This window comes from Nycticebus coucang, chromosome 5, assembly GCF_027406575.1.
Source record: "Nycticebus coucang isolate mNycCou1 chromosome 5, mNycCou1.pri, whole genome shotgun sequence".
Lineage (NCBI taxonomy): Eukaryota > Metazoa > Chordata > Mammalia > Primates > Lorisidae > Nycticebus > Nycticebus coucang.
In genome coordinates, this window is record NC_069784.1 from 17810777 (window position 1) to 17829909 (window position 19133).

A 19133-nucleotide genomic window follows, 5' to 3' on the forward strand; every position below is an offset into this window, starting at 1 on the left:
CTGCGGAGCTATCAGTGACTGGGTGTGACAGAGATGCAAGGTGGGGAAAGAGGCATCAACCTTCCCAGACTGATCTATTTCCTGGGTCGCTCCTCCTGACTTCATGGAGCACCGGAGAAAGTCATATTTGAGTTGTCAGCAGACACCTGTGAGACCTTTTAAACTATCCCACCTGAGACAGGTGTTGACTGAGACAATTGATTTGGACCTTTTGAACTGAGCCAATCACTCGAGGACTATCCAAGTGGTGCCCTGGGTATGTGGTTGTAGGAAGGTTTGATATTCCTTTTCCAATTGTTGCCTGTGAGGGGCAGGGACTTAATTGCTGGTATTTCTCCACAGCTGAGACTTCAACCCAGAGTAACTGTGTTACTATGGTCAGACAGAGACCAGCTGAAAACAAGACAGAACCACTTAGCCCCACCACACCAAACAGGTCCCCAGTTTCTCAGGCTGTAGCAGTGTACAGGTCCTTGACAAAAATCCAGGGGAAAAGTCAAACAGTGTAAAATAATCATAGGGGGGAATCAGCAGAAATACTCTGGTAACATGAATAACCAGAATAGATCAACCCCCCCAAGAAAAGATATGGCAGATGTAACTAAAGATCCTATTCATAAACAGCTGGCCAACATGTCAGAAATCGAATTCAGAATTTGGAATGCAAACAAGATTAATAAATGGAGGAAAATTTGGAATTAGAAATTCGAGGAGAAATTCAAAAGTTGTCTCAAGAAATTAATGAATTTAAAGACAAAACCACCAAATATTTTGACGCACTGAAGCAAGAATTGCAGCCCTCAAAGATCTGACAAATACAGTAGAATCCCTCAGTAACAGAGTGGAGCAAGCAGAAGAAAGGATTTCTGACATTGAAGACGAAGCTTTTGAACACTCCCAAATTCTCAAAGAAGAAGAGAAATGGAGAGCAAAAATAGATCATTCTCTCAGAGAGCTCTGAGATAATTCGAAAAAGGCTAATATCCACCTCACTGAAATCCCTGAAAGTGATGAAGTGGCCTCGCAAGGCACAGAGGCCCTTCTCCATGAAATTATGAAAGAGAATTTTCCAGACATACCAAGAGATTCTGAAATTCAGATAGCAGACAGTTTCAGAACCCCAGAATGACTCAATCCGAATAAGACATCCCCCAGGCATATCATAATTAACTTCACTAAAGTTAATATGAAGGAGAAAATTCTGAAAGCAGCCAGTTGTAAGAAATCCGTTACCTACAAAAGGAAGAATATCAGAATGACTGCAGATCTCTCTGCTGAAACTTTTCAAGCCAGAAGAGGGTGGTCATTGACTTTTAATCTCCTAAAGCAAAATAACTTTCAACCCCAGATCCTGTATCCAGCTAAACTGAGTTTCATTTATGATGGAGAAATTAAATACTTTAATGACTTTCATATGTTGAAGAAATTTGCCATAACCAAACCACCTCTTCAGGATATTCTCAGACCTATCCTCCATAATGACCAGCCCAATCCTCTACCACAAAAGTAAACTCACTCAGAAACTTTTGATCAAACTCCAACTTCCACAGTGGTGAAAGGATTAAAAATGTCCACTGAACTTTTGAAAAACTCTATACCCAAATTTTTACCAGACTTATCAATATTATCCCTTAATGTGAACGGCTTAAACTGTCCTCTAAAGAGGCGCAGGTTAGCTGACTGGATACAAAAACTCAGGCCAGATATTTGCTGCATACAAAAGTCACATCTTACCTTAAAAGATAAATATGGACACAGGGTGAAAGGATGGTCATCCATATTTCAGGCAAATGGTAGTCAGAAAAAAGCAAGTGTTGCAATTCTATTTGCAGACACAATAGGCTTTAAACCAACAAAAGTAAGGAAGGATAAGAACGGTCACTTCATTATTTGTAAAGGGTAATACTCAATATGATGAGATTTCAATTATTAATATCTATGTACCCAACCAGAATGCACCACAATTTATAAAAGAAACTCTAACAGACATGAGCAACTTGATTTCCTCCAGCTCCATAATAGTCGGAGATTTCAACACTCCTTTGGCAGTGTTGGATAGATCCTCCAATAAGAAGCTGAGCAAAGAAATCTTAGATTTAAACCTAACCATCCAACATTTGGATTTAGCAGACATCTACAAAACATTTTATTCCAACAAAACTGAATACACATACTTCTCATCAGCCCACAGAACATACTCCAAAATCAATCACATCTTAGGTCACAAGTCTAACCTCAGTAAATTTAAAGGAATAGAAATTATTCCTTGCATGTTCTCGGACCATCATGGAATAAAAGTTGAGCTCAGTAACAACAGAAATCTGCATATTCATGCAAAAACATGGAAGTTAAATAACCTTATGCTGAATGATAGCTGGGTCAGAGATGAGATTAAGAAGGAAATTTCCAAATTTTTGGAACAAAACAACAATGAAGACATGAATTATCAGAACCTCTGGATACCACAAAGGCAGTCCTAAGAGGGAAATTTATAGCACTGCAAGCCTTCCTCAAGAGAACGGAAAGAGAGGAAGTTAATAACTTAATGGGACATCTCAAGCAACTGGAAAAGGAAGAACATTCCAACCCCAAACACAATAGAAGAAAAGAAATAACCAAAATTAGAGCAGAATTAAATGAAACTGAAAACAAAAGAATTATACAACAGATCAATAAATCAAAAAGTTGGTTTTTTGAAAAGATCAATAAAATAGATAAACCTTTGGCTAACCTAACCAGGAAAAAAAGAGTAAAATCTCTAATCTCATCAATCAGAAACAACAAAGATGAAATAACAACAGACTCCTCAGAAATTCAAAAATTCTTAATGAATATTATAAGAAACTTTATTCTCAGAAATATGAAAATCTGAAGGAAATTGGCCAATACTTGGAAGCATGTCACCTTCCAAGACTTAGCCAGAATCAAGTGGAAATGTTGAACAGGCCAATATCAAGTTCTGAAATAGCATCAACCATACAAAATCTCCCTGAAAAGAAAAGCCAGGACCAGATAGCTTCACGTCAGAATTCTACCAAACCTTTAAAGAGGAACTAGTACCTATATTACTCAACCTGTTCCAAAATGCAGAAAAAGAAGGAAAACTACTAAACATGTTCTATGAAGCAAACATCACCCTGACTCCCAAACCAGGAAAAGACCCAACAAGAAAAGAAAATTATAGACCAATATCACTAATGAATATAGATGCAAAAATATTCAACAAGATCCTAACAAACAGAATTCAGCAATACATCAAACAAATTATACATCATGACCAAGTCGGTTTTATCCCAGGGTCTCAAGGCTTGTTCAATATACATAAATCTATAAGTATAATTCAGCACATAAACAAATTAAAAAACAAAGACCATATGATTTTCTCGATTGATGCAGAAAAAGCTTTTGATAATATCCAGCATCCCTTCATGATCAGAACATTTAAGAAAATTGGTATAGGGCGGCGCCTGTGGTTCAGTGAGTAGGGTGCCAGCCCCATATGCCGAGGGTGGTGGGTTCAAACCCAGCCCCGGCCAAACTGCAACAAAAAAATAGCCGGGCGTTGTGGTGGGCACCTGTAGTCCCAGCTGCTTGGGAGGCTGAGGCAAGAGAATCGCGTGAGCCCAAGAGTTAGAGGTTGCTGTGAGCCGTGTGACGTCATGACACTCTACCCAAGGGGGGTACAGTGAGACTCTGTCTCTACAAAAAAAAAAAAAAAAAAGAAAGAAAATTGGTATAGAAGGGACATTTGTTAAACTGATAGAGGCCATCTACAGCAAACCCGCAGCCAATATCATATTGAATGGAGTTAAATTGAAATCATTTCCACTCAGATCAGGAACCGACAAGGCTTCCCATTGTTTCTACTGCTCTTTAACATTGTAATGGTAGTTTTGGCCATCGCAATTAGGAAAGAAAAGGCGATCAAGGATATCCATATAGGGTCAGAAGAGATCAAACTTTAGCTCTTTGTAAATGATATGATCGTATATCTGGTAAACACCAGGGATTCTACTACAAAACTCTTAGAAGTGATCAAGGAATACAGCAGTGTCTCAGGTTACAAAATCAACATTCATAAATCAGTAGCCTTTATATATACCAACAATAGTCAAGCTGAAAAAACAGTTAAGGACTCTATTCCATTCACAGTAGTGCCAAAGAAGATGAAATATTTGGGAGTTTAACAAAGGACGTGAAAGATCTCTACAAAGAGAACTATGAAATAGCTGAAAATGTTAACAAATGGAAAAACATACCATGCTCATGGCTGGGAAGAATCAACATTGTTAAAATGTCCATACTACCCAAAGTAATATACAATTTTAATGTAATCCTATTAAAGCACCACTGTCATACTTTAAAGATCTTGAAAAAACAATACTTCATTTTATATGGAATTAGAAAAAACCTCGAATAGCCAAGACATTACTCAGAAATAAAAACAAAGCAGGAGGAATCACGCTACCAGACCTCAGACTATACTACAAATCGATAGTGATCAAAACAGCATGGTACTGGCACAAAAACAGAGAAGTAGATGTCTGGAACAGAATAGAGAACCAAGAGATGAATCCAGCTACATACCATTATTTGATCTTTGACAAGCCAATTAAAAACATTCAGTGGGGAAAAGATTCCCTATTTAACAAATGGTGCTGGGTGAACTGGCTGGCAACCTGTGGAGACTGAAATTGGACCCACGCCTTTCACTATTAACTAAGATAGACTCTCACTGGATTAAAGGTTTAAACTTGAAAGACATGAAACTATAAAAATACTAGAGGAGAGTGCAGGGAAAACCCTTGAAGAAATCGGTCTGGGCGAGTATTTTATGAGGAGGATCCCCCGGGCAATTGAAGCAGCTTCAAAAATACACTACTGGGACCTGATCAAACTGAAAAGCTTCTGCACAGCCAAGAACACAGTAATTAAAGCAAGCAGATAGCCCTCAGAATGGGAGAAGATATTTGCAGGCTATGTCTCCGACAAAGGTTTAATAACCAGAACCCACAGAGAACTCAAACGTATAAGCAAGAAAAGAACAAATGATCCCATCGCAGGCTGGGCAAGGGACTTGAAGAGAAACTTCTCTGAAGAAGACAGGCACACAGCCTACAGACATATGAAAAAATTATCATCATCCTTAATCATCAGAGAAATGCAAATCAAAACTACTTTGAGATATCATCTAACTCCAGTAATATTAGCCCATATCACAAAATCCCAAGACCAGAGATGTTGTCGTGGTTGTGGAGAAAAGGGAACACTTCTACACTGCTGGTGGGAATGCAAATTAATACATTCCTTTTGGAAAGATGTTTGGAGAACACTTAGAGATCTAAAAATAGATCTGCCATTCAATCCTATAATTCCTCTACTAGGTATATACCCAGAAGACCAAAAATCTATTATAACAAAGATATTTGTACCAGAATGTTTATTGCAGCCCAATTCATAATTGCTAAGTCATGGAAAAAGCCCAAGTGCCCATCGATCCATGAATGGATTAATAAATTGTGGTATATGTACACCATGGAATATTATGCAGCCTTAAAGAAAGATGGAGACTTTACCTCTTTCATGTTTACATGGATGGAGCTGGAACATATTCTTCTTAGTAAAGTATCTCAAGAATGGAAGAAAAAGTATCCAATGTACTCAGCCCTACTATGAAACTAATTTATGGCTTTCACATGAAAGCTATAACCCAGTTAATAACCTAAGAATAGGGGGAAGGGGGAGAGGGAGGGGAGGGAGGGGGGAGGATTGGCAGAGGGAGGCTGATTGGTGGGATTACACCTGTGGTGCATCTTACAAGGGTATATGTGAAACTTTGTAAATGTGGAATGTAAATGTCTTAACACAATAACTAAGAAAATGCCAGGAAGGCTATGTTAACCAGTGTGATGAAAATGTGTCAAACAGTCTATAAAAGCAGTGTATGGTGCCCCATGATCGCATTAATGTACACAGCTATGATTTAATAATAAAATAAAACAAGATAAAATAAAAATGAAAGTGTATGACATTCTGGGCAAAGGAAACAGCATTTAGAGAAAAAGAACATGGCTGTTCCTACAACTGTGAGTAATTCAGGATGGAAGAACATATGCCATAAGGTGGGGATATGAATGAAGGATGCAGAGGGGCATGATGAGGCTAGACAGATACAGGAGCTGTATCAGCAAGGGCTCTGCACAACAGGAAAGGGGACAGGGGCTTGAATGCTGAAGGTCAAAGGGAACCACTAAAGTTCTAAGCAAGGTTGTGGATTGATCAGAATTGCACTGCCTGAATTCAGTGCCTTGTCCTGCACCACTCACGCCCCAGCTCCCATCACTGTGGACAGCCTCTGAACTCGCCTCCTTGTCTCTCAATTGTCATCCCTCCTACCCTGTCTTCATCTCTACCAGGGTGATGCTCCTGAAGCACAAAACCTGATCAACCTGTCTGCTGTTTCAGGATAAAGTCTAAGAGGTTACTAGATTGCAGCCTTCATGTTCTGGTTTCTGCCCAAATTGATCTCTCACCCTTTCTCCCAAACACCCCATGCTCTGCTCCTACTCAACTTTTCTCCAAATTCATCATGTTCCTTTCATATCTGTGAACGAGGGCCAGGGACACATCACTTAGCTCTTGTCCTTTTGCCTGACCTTAGTCTGGATTGGGTGCTACATAGGGAAACACTCATTACACTGAAAGAGAACTCTTTGATGTGGAAGGTCCTGCCATATGTCTGTTACCCATGTGATGATTCCAGGAAAGAACAGAGAGAGCTAGATCTCGATGAGTTTATGACTTCACTGGAAAATCCCAAGACGAGGGCAGGGTAGGGTGTGGAACATTTTCTCTCTCCACCTGAGTCCCACCTTACCCACTGCTTTTCTCTTCTTCTCTGTTGAGCTTCTCCCATTACTTCTGGGGTTTAATCAGGAGCAGCAGCACTAATTTGGAAAAATCATTTATGTAAAGCTTTTTTTTTGGTAGAGACAGAGTCTCACTTTGGCCCTCGGTAGAGTGCCGTGGCCTCACACAGCTCACAGCAACCTCCAACTCCTGGGCTTAAGCGATTCTCTTGCCTCAGCCTCCCAAGTAGCTGGGACTACAAGCACCCGCCACAACGCCTGGCTATTTTTTGGTTGCAGTTTGGCCTGGGCCGGGTTTGAACCCGCCACCCTCGGTATATGGGGCCGGTGCCTTACCGACTGAGCCACAGGCGCTGCCCCATTTATGTAAAGCTTAATCAAAAGGATGAATTTCTACTACATTGTAGTTTTAGCCTTATTCTTTCAGACTTTCCTTTGTAAGTTTCTTCCATGCAGTCTTGATAGGCAAGAGAATGGTGTTAAGCAGTATTTCTATAAATTACTCAAAATAAACATTGTATAATCATGACCTATTAAAAATTGATCCCTAACAGTGCCTGTGGTTTTTGTTGCTTGAGATTTCTGGGAGTGGGGGCCTAGGGGGAATGGAGGGAAAGAAGACTATTGTTTCTTTTTAGTCCAGGGTGTCCACATAAATCATAATGGTCCGCTTAGTTTGATTTAATATTCTCACTTATGAAAAGAAATAAAAACACTCAATCTCATTTTGGGTGAAGGGGCTCAGATTAATATTTGAAAAGTACTTTGAAACCAGACACTGTTACCATCATGTTCTAAAAATGTGAATAAAGATGTATCCTTCCCCACCTGAAATAAATCCAAGGTGTAATTTCCTTAAGAATCAGCTAAGAATAAAAGGGGGTTTATGCTATGAAAGCCACATAAATATGAATTCAGTCATCCCTTAACCAATATAACCTTTCCCAATATCCTTTTGTGATATTTTTAAAAATGGAACTTCAACGAAACAAGTGCAAAAAATCCTAGGGGCTTAGATGTATGCTTTCAAATTAAGTTTGATTTTTTTTTCTTAACACTTTACAAAACAAAAAACCTTTGCTTTGCAGCCTGGGCTCTGGACTTACATAGTGAACAATACCCACCATTCTCTGCAAGCCCTAAAAGTGACAGTGACCTCTCGTGCCTCCAGCTCAGCTGTGCCCCCAGTCACTGTGGAGGCCTTTGTGGAAAGAGACAGCACCCACTTTCCCCATCCCGTGATGATCTATGCCAGTGTGAGAAAGGGGTTTTATCCCATTCGTAATGCTACTGTAACTGCCACAGTTGAGCCAGAGACCGGAGATGCTGTCACAATGAGACTTCTTGATGACGGAGCAGGTAACAAGGAACGTCACATTGTTTTTCATGTTCTCAGGGGCTGTGGTCGTATGATGCAGTAGTTTAATATTAAGCTTATCTGTAAAACTCCTTCAATTCAATTATTTTTCTTATTTAATCTTATCAGATTCTAAGAGAGTTACTGACATACTGAGTAGCTACAGGTTGACTTGGGAAAGAGTCCCTGTGAGGCTGCTCAGAGTAGCTGTGTGTGAGTGAAAGGGTGGGGAAAGCCACTCACACCTCTCTCCTGGCTCAGCGAGGTCATTACACAGGCACAGGCTTATATGTCCTTATGACATACCCATCTTCCTCTAAGATTCACCGGCTTTGCTGTTGTCTGTAATAACCACATTGCACAGTAAAAATAGCAAATGAAAACTCAAGAAGAGCGATGCAGTGACAACCCAATTTTTTCCTATGGACCCAGTTGTGAAGAAAAAATTAGAAATAGAACTTGTGGCCCATGCAATGACCCTGGAGTATTCTCCAGCTGAGTAGCTGGGTGGATGAGAGGAGCACAGCCTTTCTCTAGCACAGCCAGTACCTTTTCCATGTGTGATTTGGTCCCAAGAAGACCAGGCTCATAAGCCTAATAGAATCAAAATAGAAATTTCCCCACCACTGGAAAACAAAGTAAAACAAAACAAAGCTCTCATTCCAGGCATACAGAGTTCAGAGCCTCATCACTATTCACTACAGACAGCACAGCATCTGGCCAGGCAAATTGCAGCACTTAGACTATTTCTGATCAATTATTTTTTTTTATTTTTTTTTTTGTAGAGACAGAGTCTCACTTTATGGCCCTCAGTAGAGTGCCGTGGCCTCACACAGCTCACAGCAACCTCCAACTCCTGGGCTTAGGCGATTCTCTTGCCTCAGCCTCCCAAGCAGCTGGGACTACAGGCGCCCGCCACAACGCCCGGCTATTTTTTTGGTTGCAGTTTGGCCGGGGCTGGGCCTGAACCCGCCACCCTCGGTATATGGGGCCGGCGCCTTACCGACTGAGCCACAGGCACCGCCCAATTATTTTTGTTTTTACTTGTAAAAACAAACTCCTTTGTTGTTCCATACTTCCTGTTCTTTTTCTAGATTAAATTCTCAGAATGACAATAGACCTTAAGGTCTATGTTGGTAGCCCTAAGAGTTTCATTACTCATAAAATTATATTATTTTACCCTGTTGTTTCCAAGTTAATCTTTTCTCAAGAGTGTTAGACTTAGCAGCCCGTTAGTATCTTGCCATGGTGATAGCATCTGACATTTATGAAACACAAGTTCATGCAAAGAATTTTGGCCCAAGTTCACCTCCAAGGGATACTAGAGAAGGCTTCATGTCTTTCCTGTTGCAGTAGATCCAGATAAGCTTCTCATGCTCTGACTGCTTATCCATGGCCATACTTTTATTTTTTGTTTATGCTCCAAAAATGCACTCTGTAGAGTGTTTCTTCCTTACCCATATGGTGGAGTGGCCTAAAGATCCTGCTGCCTTGGGAAAAACCACCGGACTCAGCTCAATAGGTTCCCTGGAACCATTTATTTGTTTAATGTCTACATTTATACTCTAATGAATGAACTAATAAGAAATATTGATTAGGCAGCAAAGTAAATTTAGTTTTTCCCTCATAATACTGAACATAATTGTACATAGTAGTCTAATACTTATTTTTATAATGGAAGCAGTATTTGCATGCTAAGTAAAATTAATGAATAATAAAATTTATACTTATAAAATGCTTTACAATTTAAAATGTACTTTCCCGTGCATACTCTCAAGTAATCATGACAACACTCAATCCTGTGAGATAAGATATCTCCATTTTATAGATGAGGAAACTGAGGCTCAGACACATGAAGCTTCACAGCTATGCGCTGGCAGACATTAAAACCAGGTCTCCTGACTCCTGAGCCAATGTTCTGTCTCTGTTTCTTTTTGCCTCAGTGATTAGAAGAGGCAATGACAGTGATATGGAGAGATTTTCCTTTGTAATTTCCCACCAAAAATTGGCCTCATTAATCACTAAATGACTAGATTCCAAGGTTTGATTTCTTTGCAATGGACAAAAATTGTTCTAACTCTACCTTGATAGTAAGTAGATAGTAACACTTTTTATTTTATTTAAATATACTTTCAGTTTTCTTATGTTAAATAGCCCTGCCTCTGTGGTGTGGAAAGGGGAATCCTAGGGCACTTTAGCAATGATATGCTGGGGTGCAGGGCTGTGTGTGTGATGTGGTAGGACATCCCTGGGCTGGATGAGCTGGGATGAGCTGCTTGCCCAGTGTGGCCACCTGCACTTGAATGTGATCTGCATTTGGGCTCAGCTGGACCTTCCATTGCTGCCCTCAGATCTAGGCCTTCCTGCCACTCAGTCATGGGCTTGGCTTGGTGTCGAAATTCCCTTTGAGGATCAGTGGGAAAGAAAAAAGGTCCAGCACTGGCTAAGTTTTCAGAATGCCCCTGAAAGCAGATGGAGACAAACTCTGTCAAAGTCCAGAGGATCAAGCCCCTTAGAATCTAGAACAAGAGTTCCATGAAACCTCTAATGAAGGAATTAAATAATTTCATGCTATATTACCAACTACCAAAGTTTTTATCAGAGGTTCATAATCAAATGGCTTCAAGATATCATAAATTCTTGAAATTGTAAGAAGATGTGTATATGTATGTATGTGTATATATAAATATACTTAGTTCCTTGGGACACAAAGCTTTTGTCTTAAAAGGGCCTGGGATTAAGAATGTACTTGGTTTCTAGGAAAAACTAATATTATTTCATAGAAATTATGGCACCGTTGGATTATTAATCACCTGAGAGTATCAAAAGAGTAGGTATGACCGTGGCAACCTACGGGAAGGGTAAGGGTAGTAAATCTTATTTTTAATGACTTAAATATTAGTAATCAATTATGATGACAACTGTTGTCATTGAATTTTTTTTTTTAACTTATACAGGTGCTGATGTTATAAAGAATGATGGAATTTACTCAAGGTACTTTTTCTCCTTTGCTGTAAATGGTAGATACAACCTGAAAGTGCATGTCAGTTGCTCTCCGAGTGTAAGCACCCAGGCCTCTATTCCAGGAAGTCATGCGATGTATGTACCAGGTTACGTAACGAATGGTAAGAATCACTGGCACTGCTATCTGAGTAATACTGTTTCATGTGTATGTCTCTGAAGGATGTATGTGTTTGCCTGTGTGTACTAGGCAGAGAGCCGTGAGAGAGAAATGAAATTTCAAAGCTCTTCCCACTAAAGTCAACATGTAATTTGTTGCCTGTCTCTTTAATCCTAAGGGATTCATGGTAGAGGATGACAGGGAGGCAATAGGAAATTCCCACAGATGATGTCTACCTTCATTTTAGGAATTACTTTGACCTCTGTCTTGTTTCATAGGCATTACTAACAGATAAAGAGATTCACTGACTTTTCGCAGTTCCTGCTCATGTGGTTCCTCTACAGAGAGGGTTAGGTAAGAGAAAGAGCAAAACGTTGTTAGCAATTGAAAGAGGGAAGCAAATAGCCCAAATAATCTACACTGGTAATTATTTCCCAAATAAATGTGATCTTGGATGTTATAGACAACTGATTGATTCCTGAAGATGTTCTGTTTTCCTTCAAGATAAAATTGCCACGTAAGTACTGTAGAAGATACGTATCTTTTTTAACACCATTACAATAGTTCCTGATGGGAAGCAGTGGTTAAAATATTATAGACAAACAAATGTATCATGCTATATATTTTTTAAATGGTCTCAAACAACATTTCTAAGCATTTTGTTTCTAAAAATGCAGATGCGTTATGAATATTATTCATTTATTTTAGAAGTTACAACTAATCATTTAGACTATTCCATAACATGAACCTATACTTTTTGTTCTTTTCACTATAAAATAATGTTATAAATAATCAAAATGCTACAGTGGATTTACATTTCCTGATCTTTTTTTGTGTTGCTATAACACAATTTACTCTCACTTGTATTTAAAATAATGGATTACTTTAACAGCAGTGCAAATCAATTTTTAAGGTCACTTGGTTTTATTGTAGAGATAAAGTTTTATATATAGATGTAATAGTTTGTTTTTAAATAATATTCTCTCTTTTGTACCTACATACCATTTTTTGAAGGTCTACCAAGTAACAGACTTAGTCCTGGGAACTTGGGATGCCATGTAGACTAAGACCTGATTCTTATCAAGGAGCTTCCAGGTTATTGACTCATCTGAGTATCTTTTTAAAATATATGAATTTAAAAAATGGCAAATATTCATATCTATTGTACAGTGAGATTGGAAAAGTAATGCTTAACTATGCTTCTGTGTACTTCACATAGGTTGTTAAGAGCACAAAAAAGAAAAAGTTCATTTTCCCCAGGCATGCCTGCTATATATAACATTCACTTTTTCAGCTCACTTTCAAGTGATGACCTTGACCCGGGAACAGCTCTGCCTTCACACCACCAAATCCCCAGATACAGCAGCACCTGCAGCCTTCCCCTCATTCCAGTCATTTTTCCTGACCTCAGCAGTATCCGACGTACTCCATGACTCTCTCCCTTGCCATTTCCTGATTCCCGTGATACCCCAGTCTCCTGATTACCTCGTATTTTCTAGAACTTTTTGTCAGCTCCTCCTTTTCTACCAGACCTATAATGTGGGCAATTCTCAGAGCTCAGTACCAATATCCTCACTCTACCTCTAGAGCCGCATGACCTGGGTTTGAAAGCACCTCCTGCACTTACTAGCTGTGTGACTTTGGGCAAGTTACCTAGCTTCTGTGTGTCTCCGTCTCATCATCTATAACAACATGGGTAATAATTTACCATTCTCATAGCCTTGCTGGGAAAATTCAATATTATATTTTTTACACATAAGATACTTAGAAACATGCCTCGCACATAGTAGGCATTCAATAAATACTACTCATCATTATAGTTGAAATTATTAAGTGATCTAATTTATCCATATGGCTTTAATAACATCTATATGCTCACAACTTCTGAATTCATAATTTCAAAATTATTAAATCTAGTTAAAACCTTTTCTTTTCTTATTAATATTAAATCATAGCTGTGTACATCAATGCGATCATGGGGCACCATACATTGGTTTTATAAATAGTTTGACATATTTTCATCACACTGGTTAACATAGCCTTCCTGGCATTTTCTTAGTTATTGTGTTAAGACATTTATATTCTACATTTACTAAGTTTCACATGTACCCTTGTCAGATGCACCGCAGGTGTAATCCCACCAATCACCTTCCTTCCACCCACCTCCTTCCTCCCTTCCCTCCCTCTCCCCCTTCCCCATATTCTTAGGTTGTAACTGGGTTATAGCTTTCATATGAAAGCCATAAATTAGTTTCATAGTAGGGCTGAGTACATTGGATACTTTTTCTTCCATTCTTGAGATACTTTACTAAGAAGAATATGTTCCAGCTCCATCCATGTAAACATGAAAGAGGTAAAGTCTCCATCTTTCTTTAAGGCTGCATAATATTCCATGGTGTACATATACCACAGTTTATTAATGCATTCATGTATAGATGGGCACTTGGGCTTTTTTTTTTTTTAGAGAAGATTCTCACTTTATCACCCTCAGTAGAACGCCGTGGCGTCACAGCTCACAGCAACCTCCATCTCCTGGGTTTAGGTGATTCTCTTGCCTCAGCCTCCCAAGAAGCTGGGACTACAGGCGGCTGCCACAATGCCTGGCTATTTTTTTGTTGCAGTTTGGCTGGGGTCGGGTTTGAACCCACTACCCTTTGTATATGGGGCCAGCGCCCTACTCACTGAGCCACAGGTGCCACCCAAGTTAAAACCTTTTTTATAAGCTTAAAATCTATATCTAACTGGTTCATTAACATCTTGAATTAGGGGCAGCGCCTGTGGCTCAGTGGGTAGGGTGCTGACCCCATGTACTGAGGGTAGTGGGTTCAAACCCAGCCCCGGCCAAACTGCAACAAAAAAATAGCCAGGCATTGTGGCGGGCGCCTGTAGTCCCAGCTTCTCGGGAGGCTAAGGCAAGAGAATCACCTAAACACAGGAGTTGGAGGTTGCTGTGAGCTGTGTGACGCCACAGCACTCTACCAAGGGTGATAAAGTGAGACTGTGTCTCTACAAAAAAAAAAAAAAAAAAGAACATCTTGAATTAGGTGTTTTACGGGAATCATAAAACTTGTAACTTAATTTTTGATCTCTTTCTCTAAATTTAGCCTGCTTCTTCTATCAACTTGCTCATTTTAGAAACCTGGAAGCTAATTTTTTTTTTTTAACCAATTTTCTCCTCTTCATCATTCCATATGCATTTATCACCAGCTTTTGCTGATTTTGTCTCCAAAAATACATCTTGAGCTGCCTCTTTCTCGTCTCTCGTCTCTTCTCCACTGCTATCACCCACCCCACGCTGCCATCTTCTCTCACCTGGCTAGTGAACGGCTGGCTGGGTGGCCTCATCATCAATACTTGGTGTGCTTTGATTCATTCTCCACAGAGCAGTCAGAGTCACCTGTTAGGAAGCAAATATGAGCATGTCACTTCCTGCTTCCCCACAGCATGTAATATTAAAATCGAAAAGCAAATATCCAGCGTGCTCAATACTAAGATGAGACGAGTAAATAAACACATACACTCCCACAGCAGAAAAAACATAATTAAATTCAAGTGGGAGGAGGGAAGAAGAGGAAAAAGGGAAGGGGATTGCTAAGCTCTCTCCTAATTGGCACAATGGAAGGGTACACAGCACACTTCCTGGGTGAAGGGCTCAACTACAACTTGCCTAACAAATGCAAACAATGTAACCTAATCATTTGTACCATTAGTATTGGTCTGAAAAAAAAAAATCCTGCAAAAATAAATAAATAAAATCTAAAACCACTACACTGGCTGCAAGGTCCTCCATGAACTTGTCTCCTGCCTCATCTCAAACTACTCTCTTCCTTTCTTTATCTTCATTTTTCTAACTTGAAAGCTCTTCTGCACCTCAGGCTTTTACCCAAGCTTTTCCCTCTGCTTCGAATATTCTTCCCTCCATTCTTTACCTGGCTGACTCCCACTCAACCTTCAGAAACCTTTCAATGCTACTTCCTCAACACCACTCTAAATTATAGACCTGTTACTTTCTTTCATAGCACCCTGCCTCCTTTCTCTCTTAGACTTACCACGATTTGTAAATATGTTTATTAATATGATGAGCCTAACTATAAATTCCAAGGGGGATACTGTTTTGTCCATGATTATTGGCACAATATATGCTCTCAAAAAGTATTTATTGAATGAATGAATGGATGAATGAACAAATTATTGAATAAATAAACACATCTAAAGATATAGTAAAGAAAAAAATGGTTTGAAAGAGCTTCTTAATAAGTCATCAAAAACAAGCGATTTGGGAGATATGTAATTTGTTGCTTGGGCTATTCTTTTCTTTTGTGTCCCAGGTAACATTCAGATGAATACCCCAAGGAAATCAGTGGGCAGAAATGAGGAGGAGCAAAAGTGGGGCTTTAGCCGAATAAGCTCAGGGGGCTCTTTTGCAGTGATGGGAGTTCCAACCGGCTCCCATCCTGACGTGTTTCCACCATGCAAAATTATTGACCTGGAAGCCGTGAAAGTGGAAGAGCAGGTGACCCTATCTTGGACAGCACCCGGAGAAGACTTTGATCAGGGACAGGGTACGTTTGCCCATTTCATTACCTATTTTCCACAAGACAGACCTTCTAATAACTATGTCAGGGGTTAGTTGGATGAAATTAGCTTTGTGGGGTGGGTTAGAATCAAAGAATCTGGAGAGGATTGTCATGAAAAGCTCTGAGTTGCTGATAAAGCCTTCAATCCTGGAGTGCAGGGAGAGTGAGTCGGCTGCCCCAGGATTTAAGGAGCTCTGATTAACTCACTGACGCTAATCATCCAGAAACCTGGATAGGATCATAAATACCATACACGCACGACAGTCTATTCAGCAGAAATGGGCTCTGTATTATAGAGCAAGTGCTTCCCAATACTGGAGACAAGTATTTTTCTGAAAATTGGAGTGAACATTTATTCATGTATTTATATAAGTCAGGTTTAGGGGAATATTTCCCATAACTCTTGCAAACCTTGGTGGATTTTTCTCCCCCACTTCTGGCCACCATGTTTATTAAGAAGGCTGGGATCAGCACTCTGATTCGAGGCTTCCCTATCCTTGCCTGGGTAGACACTGATGAAGTACCTACCTTGCTTCTACTTTCCTTTTGGTGAGACTTCTGTTAACTCTCAGGCTTCCTCTTACATTATCTTTTTCCAGATTTTTACTCAATTGTTACAACATCGTTTATTGAGAAATTTTCATTCTCCCACACTAGTCTGAATTCCACCTTATACTAAATCATTATACTAAATTCCTGAATTTAGCTTGGCTTACTTTTGTATAGAAGTCCTTGATGCACCTGTACCACAGTGCCTTAATTATTGAGGCATTATAGTGTTTCCATATCTGGTAGACTTGCTGTTTTTTAGACTTTACAGGCCCACTTTCAAATATTTATTTTCTATATGAACTTTATAATAAGCTTGACCTGTTAAAACAGAAATTAGAGGCGTTTTTAATAGAATCACATGAAATTCACAAAATAACTTAGGGAAAAACAATATCTTTGCTATATTGAATCTTTTCAAAAAAAAGTAAGTCCTCTTGTTCACATTTTAATATGAGTCCTTGTGTAGTATTTTAAAGTTTTGCTCGTATTCAGATTTCTTATCGGGTTTATTCCTAGGTATTTTGACTACTTTATTGCTATTCTTATTAGTCATTTCTAATGAGACTCAAGGAGACTTAACTTTTCCTTTTTTTTTAATTTCAGCTACAAGCTATGAAATAAGAATGAGTAAAAGTCTACAGAATATTCAAGATGACTTTAACAATGCTATTTTAGTGAATACATCAAAGCTAAGTCCTCAGCAAGCTGGTACCAGAGAGATATTTACATTCTCACCTAAACTTCTCACAAATGGACTTCAACATCAACCCAGTGGAGAGACACAAAAAAGCCACAGAATTTATGTGGCAATACGAGCAGTGGATAGGAACTCCTTAAAGTCTGCTGTCTCTAACATTGCCCAGGCATCTCTGTCTATCCCTCCAAATTCTGCTCCCATACCTGCCAGAGATCGTCTAATATTGAAAGGAGTTTTAACAGCAGTGGGTTTGATAGGACTAGTTTGCCTTATTATAGTTGCAACACACTATACTTTAAATAGGAAAAAGAGAGCAGATAAGAAAGAGAATGGGACAAAATTACTATGAACAAATATACAGAATACCTTCCTTATCTCTGTACTTTTTCCAACTACATGGAAAAAGATAGCATGGTAGTCCTAAGTGAGAAGGTCAAGTTAACATCAAAACTGTATTAAAATGCATTGAGTATTTTATAATACAGATCAGATTTTGATATGGTAAATGAATAATGGATTCCTTTATAATGGTCATTTTACAGAGGGAAATTAGAAAATTCTAGACCTTGGCTATGGAATAATAATAATAAATTATTCTTCAAAGTAATACCTTTTAAAAGCAAGTCAAGGGCAAAGTTGAATCAGAGTCAAGAAAAGCTCATTGTATTGAAGTGGAAAATCAGCCCCAAGTATAGAAAGGGGGGTTAGGTCTGAATTATGCAGTAAAACCATCTATATGAAGTAATTGAAGCAATCATTCACTTACTGTGATTAATTTTTCATTTCTCCTTATCTATACAGAACAGGTTGCTTGTTTGCAGCTAAGAATCAAGCTGCTTTTTTTTTTTTTTTTTGTGAAGCCCCTATCATAAAGTTCTTCACCTCTTGCCATTTGGTTAAATATGCCACAGATCAAATCCACCACTAGTGCTCAAAGATCTTTTTTTACTATAAGACGTAACCTTAAAAATGTGGGTATTATCCTTGTTTCTTCAAACTGGTTTTGTAACAAAGTGTATTGAATTCATTGTTTATAAGATTCTACTCCCATCAAAATAGCTTTCTAAGTTATTTACCAAGGGCAGGGGATGTAGAAAGCACAGGTCATAAGGAAATAAAAACCAATCTTTCATCTCATTTTACTTGCTTTTATTTTTCCAGAGATTATTAAACAGAATCATTTGCTTTTTAAAGACCTTAAAATTTTGATGAATAAATATAAATCATAATGTATAATAGATATGTTTTATACCCAGAATCAATTAAGAATAAAAATTAGATTATGTTTTGGGGAAATGTGGCAAACTGGTACAGGAAGAAAAAAGGCAGCATGAAGTCCCAAGGGAGAGACTCAGAAGAATGCTGAGAAGGAAAAGACCACCAAATCTTGTTAACAAGGACACCCCCTTGTAGCTTATACTATACAGCCCATGTCTGGCCTGTTCCCTTCTAAGACACAGTGCCTAAAGTTTTGCAGTTGGGAGCTTTAACCCACTTGCAGCCCAGTTCCTAGCTTGACAGTCAGTCCCTCTTTCCTCTATCACAATCATGCCTATTAGCCTGGAATTTGTTACTCATTAATTTCAAATTTGGCTGGTGAAATACAGAGGCAAGGGTGTGGTTTCATGTCTCAAATATTTTCCTCATTTTATAAACAGGAAAATGGAAGGTTAAATGAGTAATACAAAGTTCTATTCTGATTAATGGCATAGCTACACGAAAGTGAAGCCAGTTTCTCAGACTACTCCTGTCTAGTTAAGAAAGGGTCAACAGATGCTAGGGATTCTACCTACAAATATTTAACTCTTTCAAGATCAATTAGCAGGAAAGCAGAAGTAGCTTTAAAGAAACTTGGTGGGCTTTTTGTTAATCTTGTTTTCCATCTTGTAGACTTAGGAATGGAATAAATGGACTAAGTATAGGAATTAGTTACGTGTTAAGAGGCAAAATTAAGGAGTCT

The 19133-nt window shown here is 38.9% G+C and overlaps 2 protein-coding genes across 2 annotated transcripts in view; one reads left to right on the forward strand and one right to left on the reverse strand.

The window, feature by feature from the left end:
- ODF2L (outer dense fiber of sperm tails 2 like) overlaps positions 1-15681 on the reverse strand; it is a 127406-nt gene extending 111725 nt beyond the window's left edge. Inside the window, exon 1 of the mRNA XM_053592814.1 lies at positions 14660-15681. The gene's annotated coding sequence lies outside the window, so the exon portion shown is untranslated. The remainder of the gene's footprint in view (positions 1-14659) is intronic.
- The window catches only part of CLCA2 (chloride channel accessory 2), a 40303-nt gene extending 21993 nt beyond the window's left edge, over positions 1-18310 (forward strand). Inside the window, exons 11-14 of the mRNA XM_053592805.1 lie at positions 7958-8228; positions 11184-11351; positions 15676-15909; positions 17080-18310. Coding sequence (XP_053448780.1) covers positions 7958-8228; positions 11184-11351; positions 15676-15909; positions 17080-17522 — 1116 coding nt within the window. The 3' untranslated portion in view covers positions 17523-18310. The remainder of the gene's footprint in view (positions 1-7957; positions 8229-11183; positions 11352-15675; positions 15910-17079) is intronic.
- Positions 18311-19133: the final 823 nt, after the last annotated feature.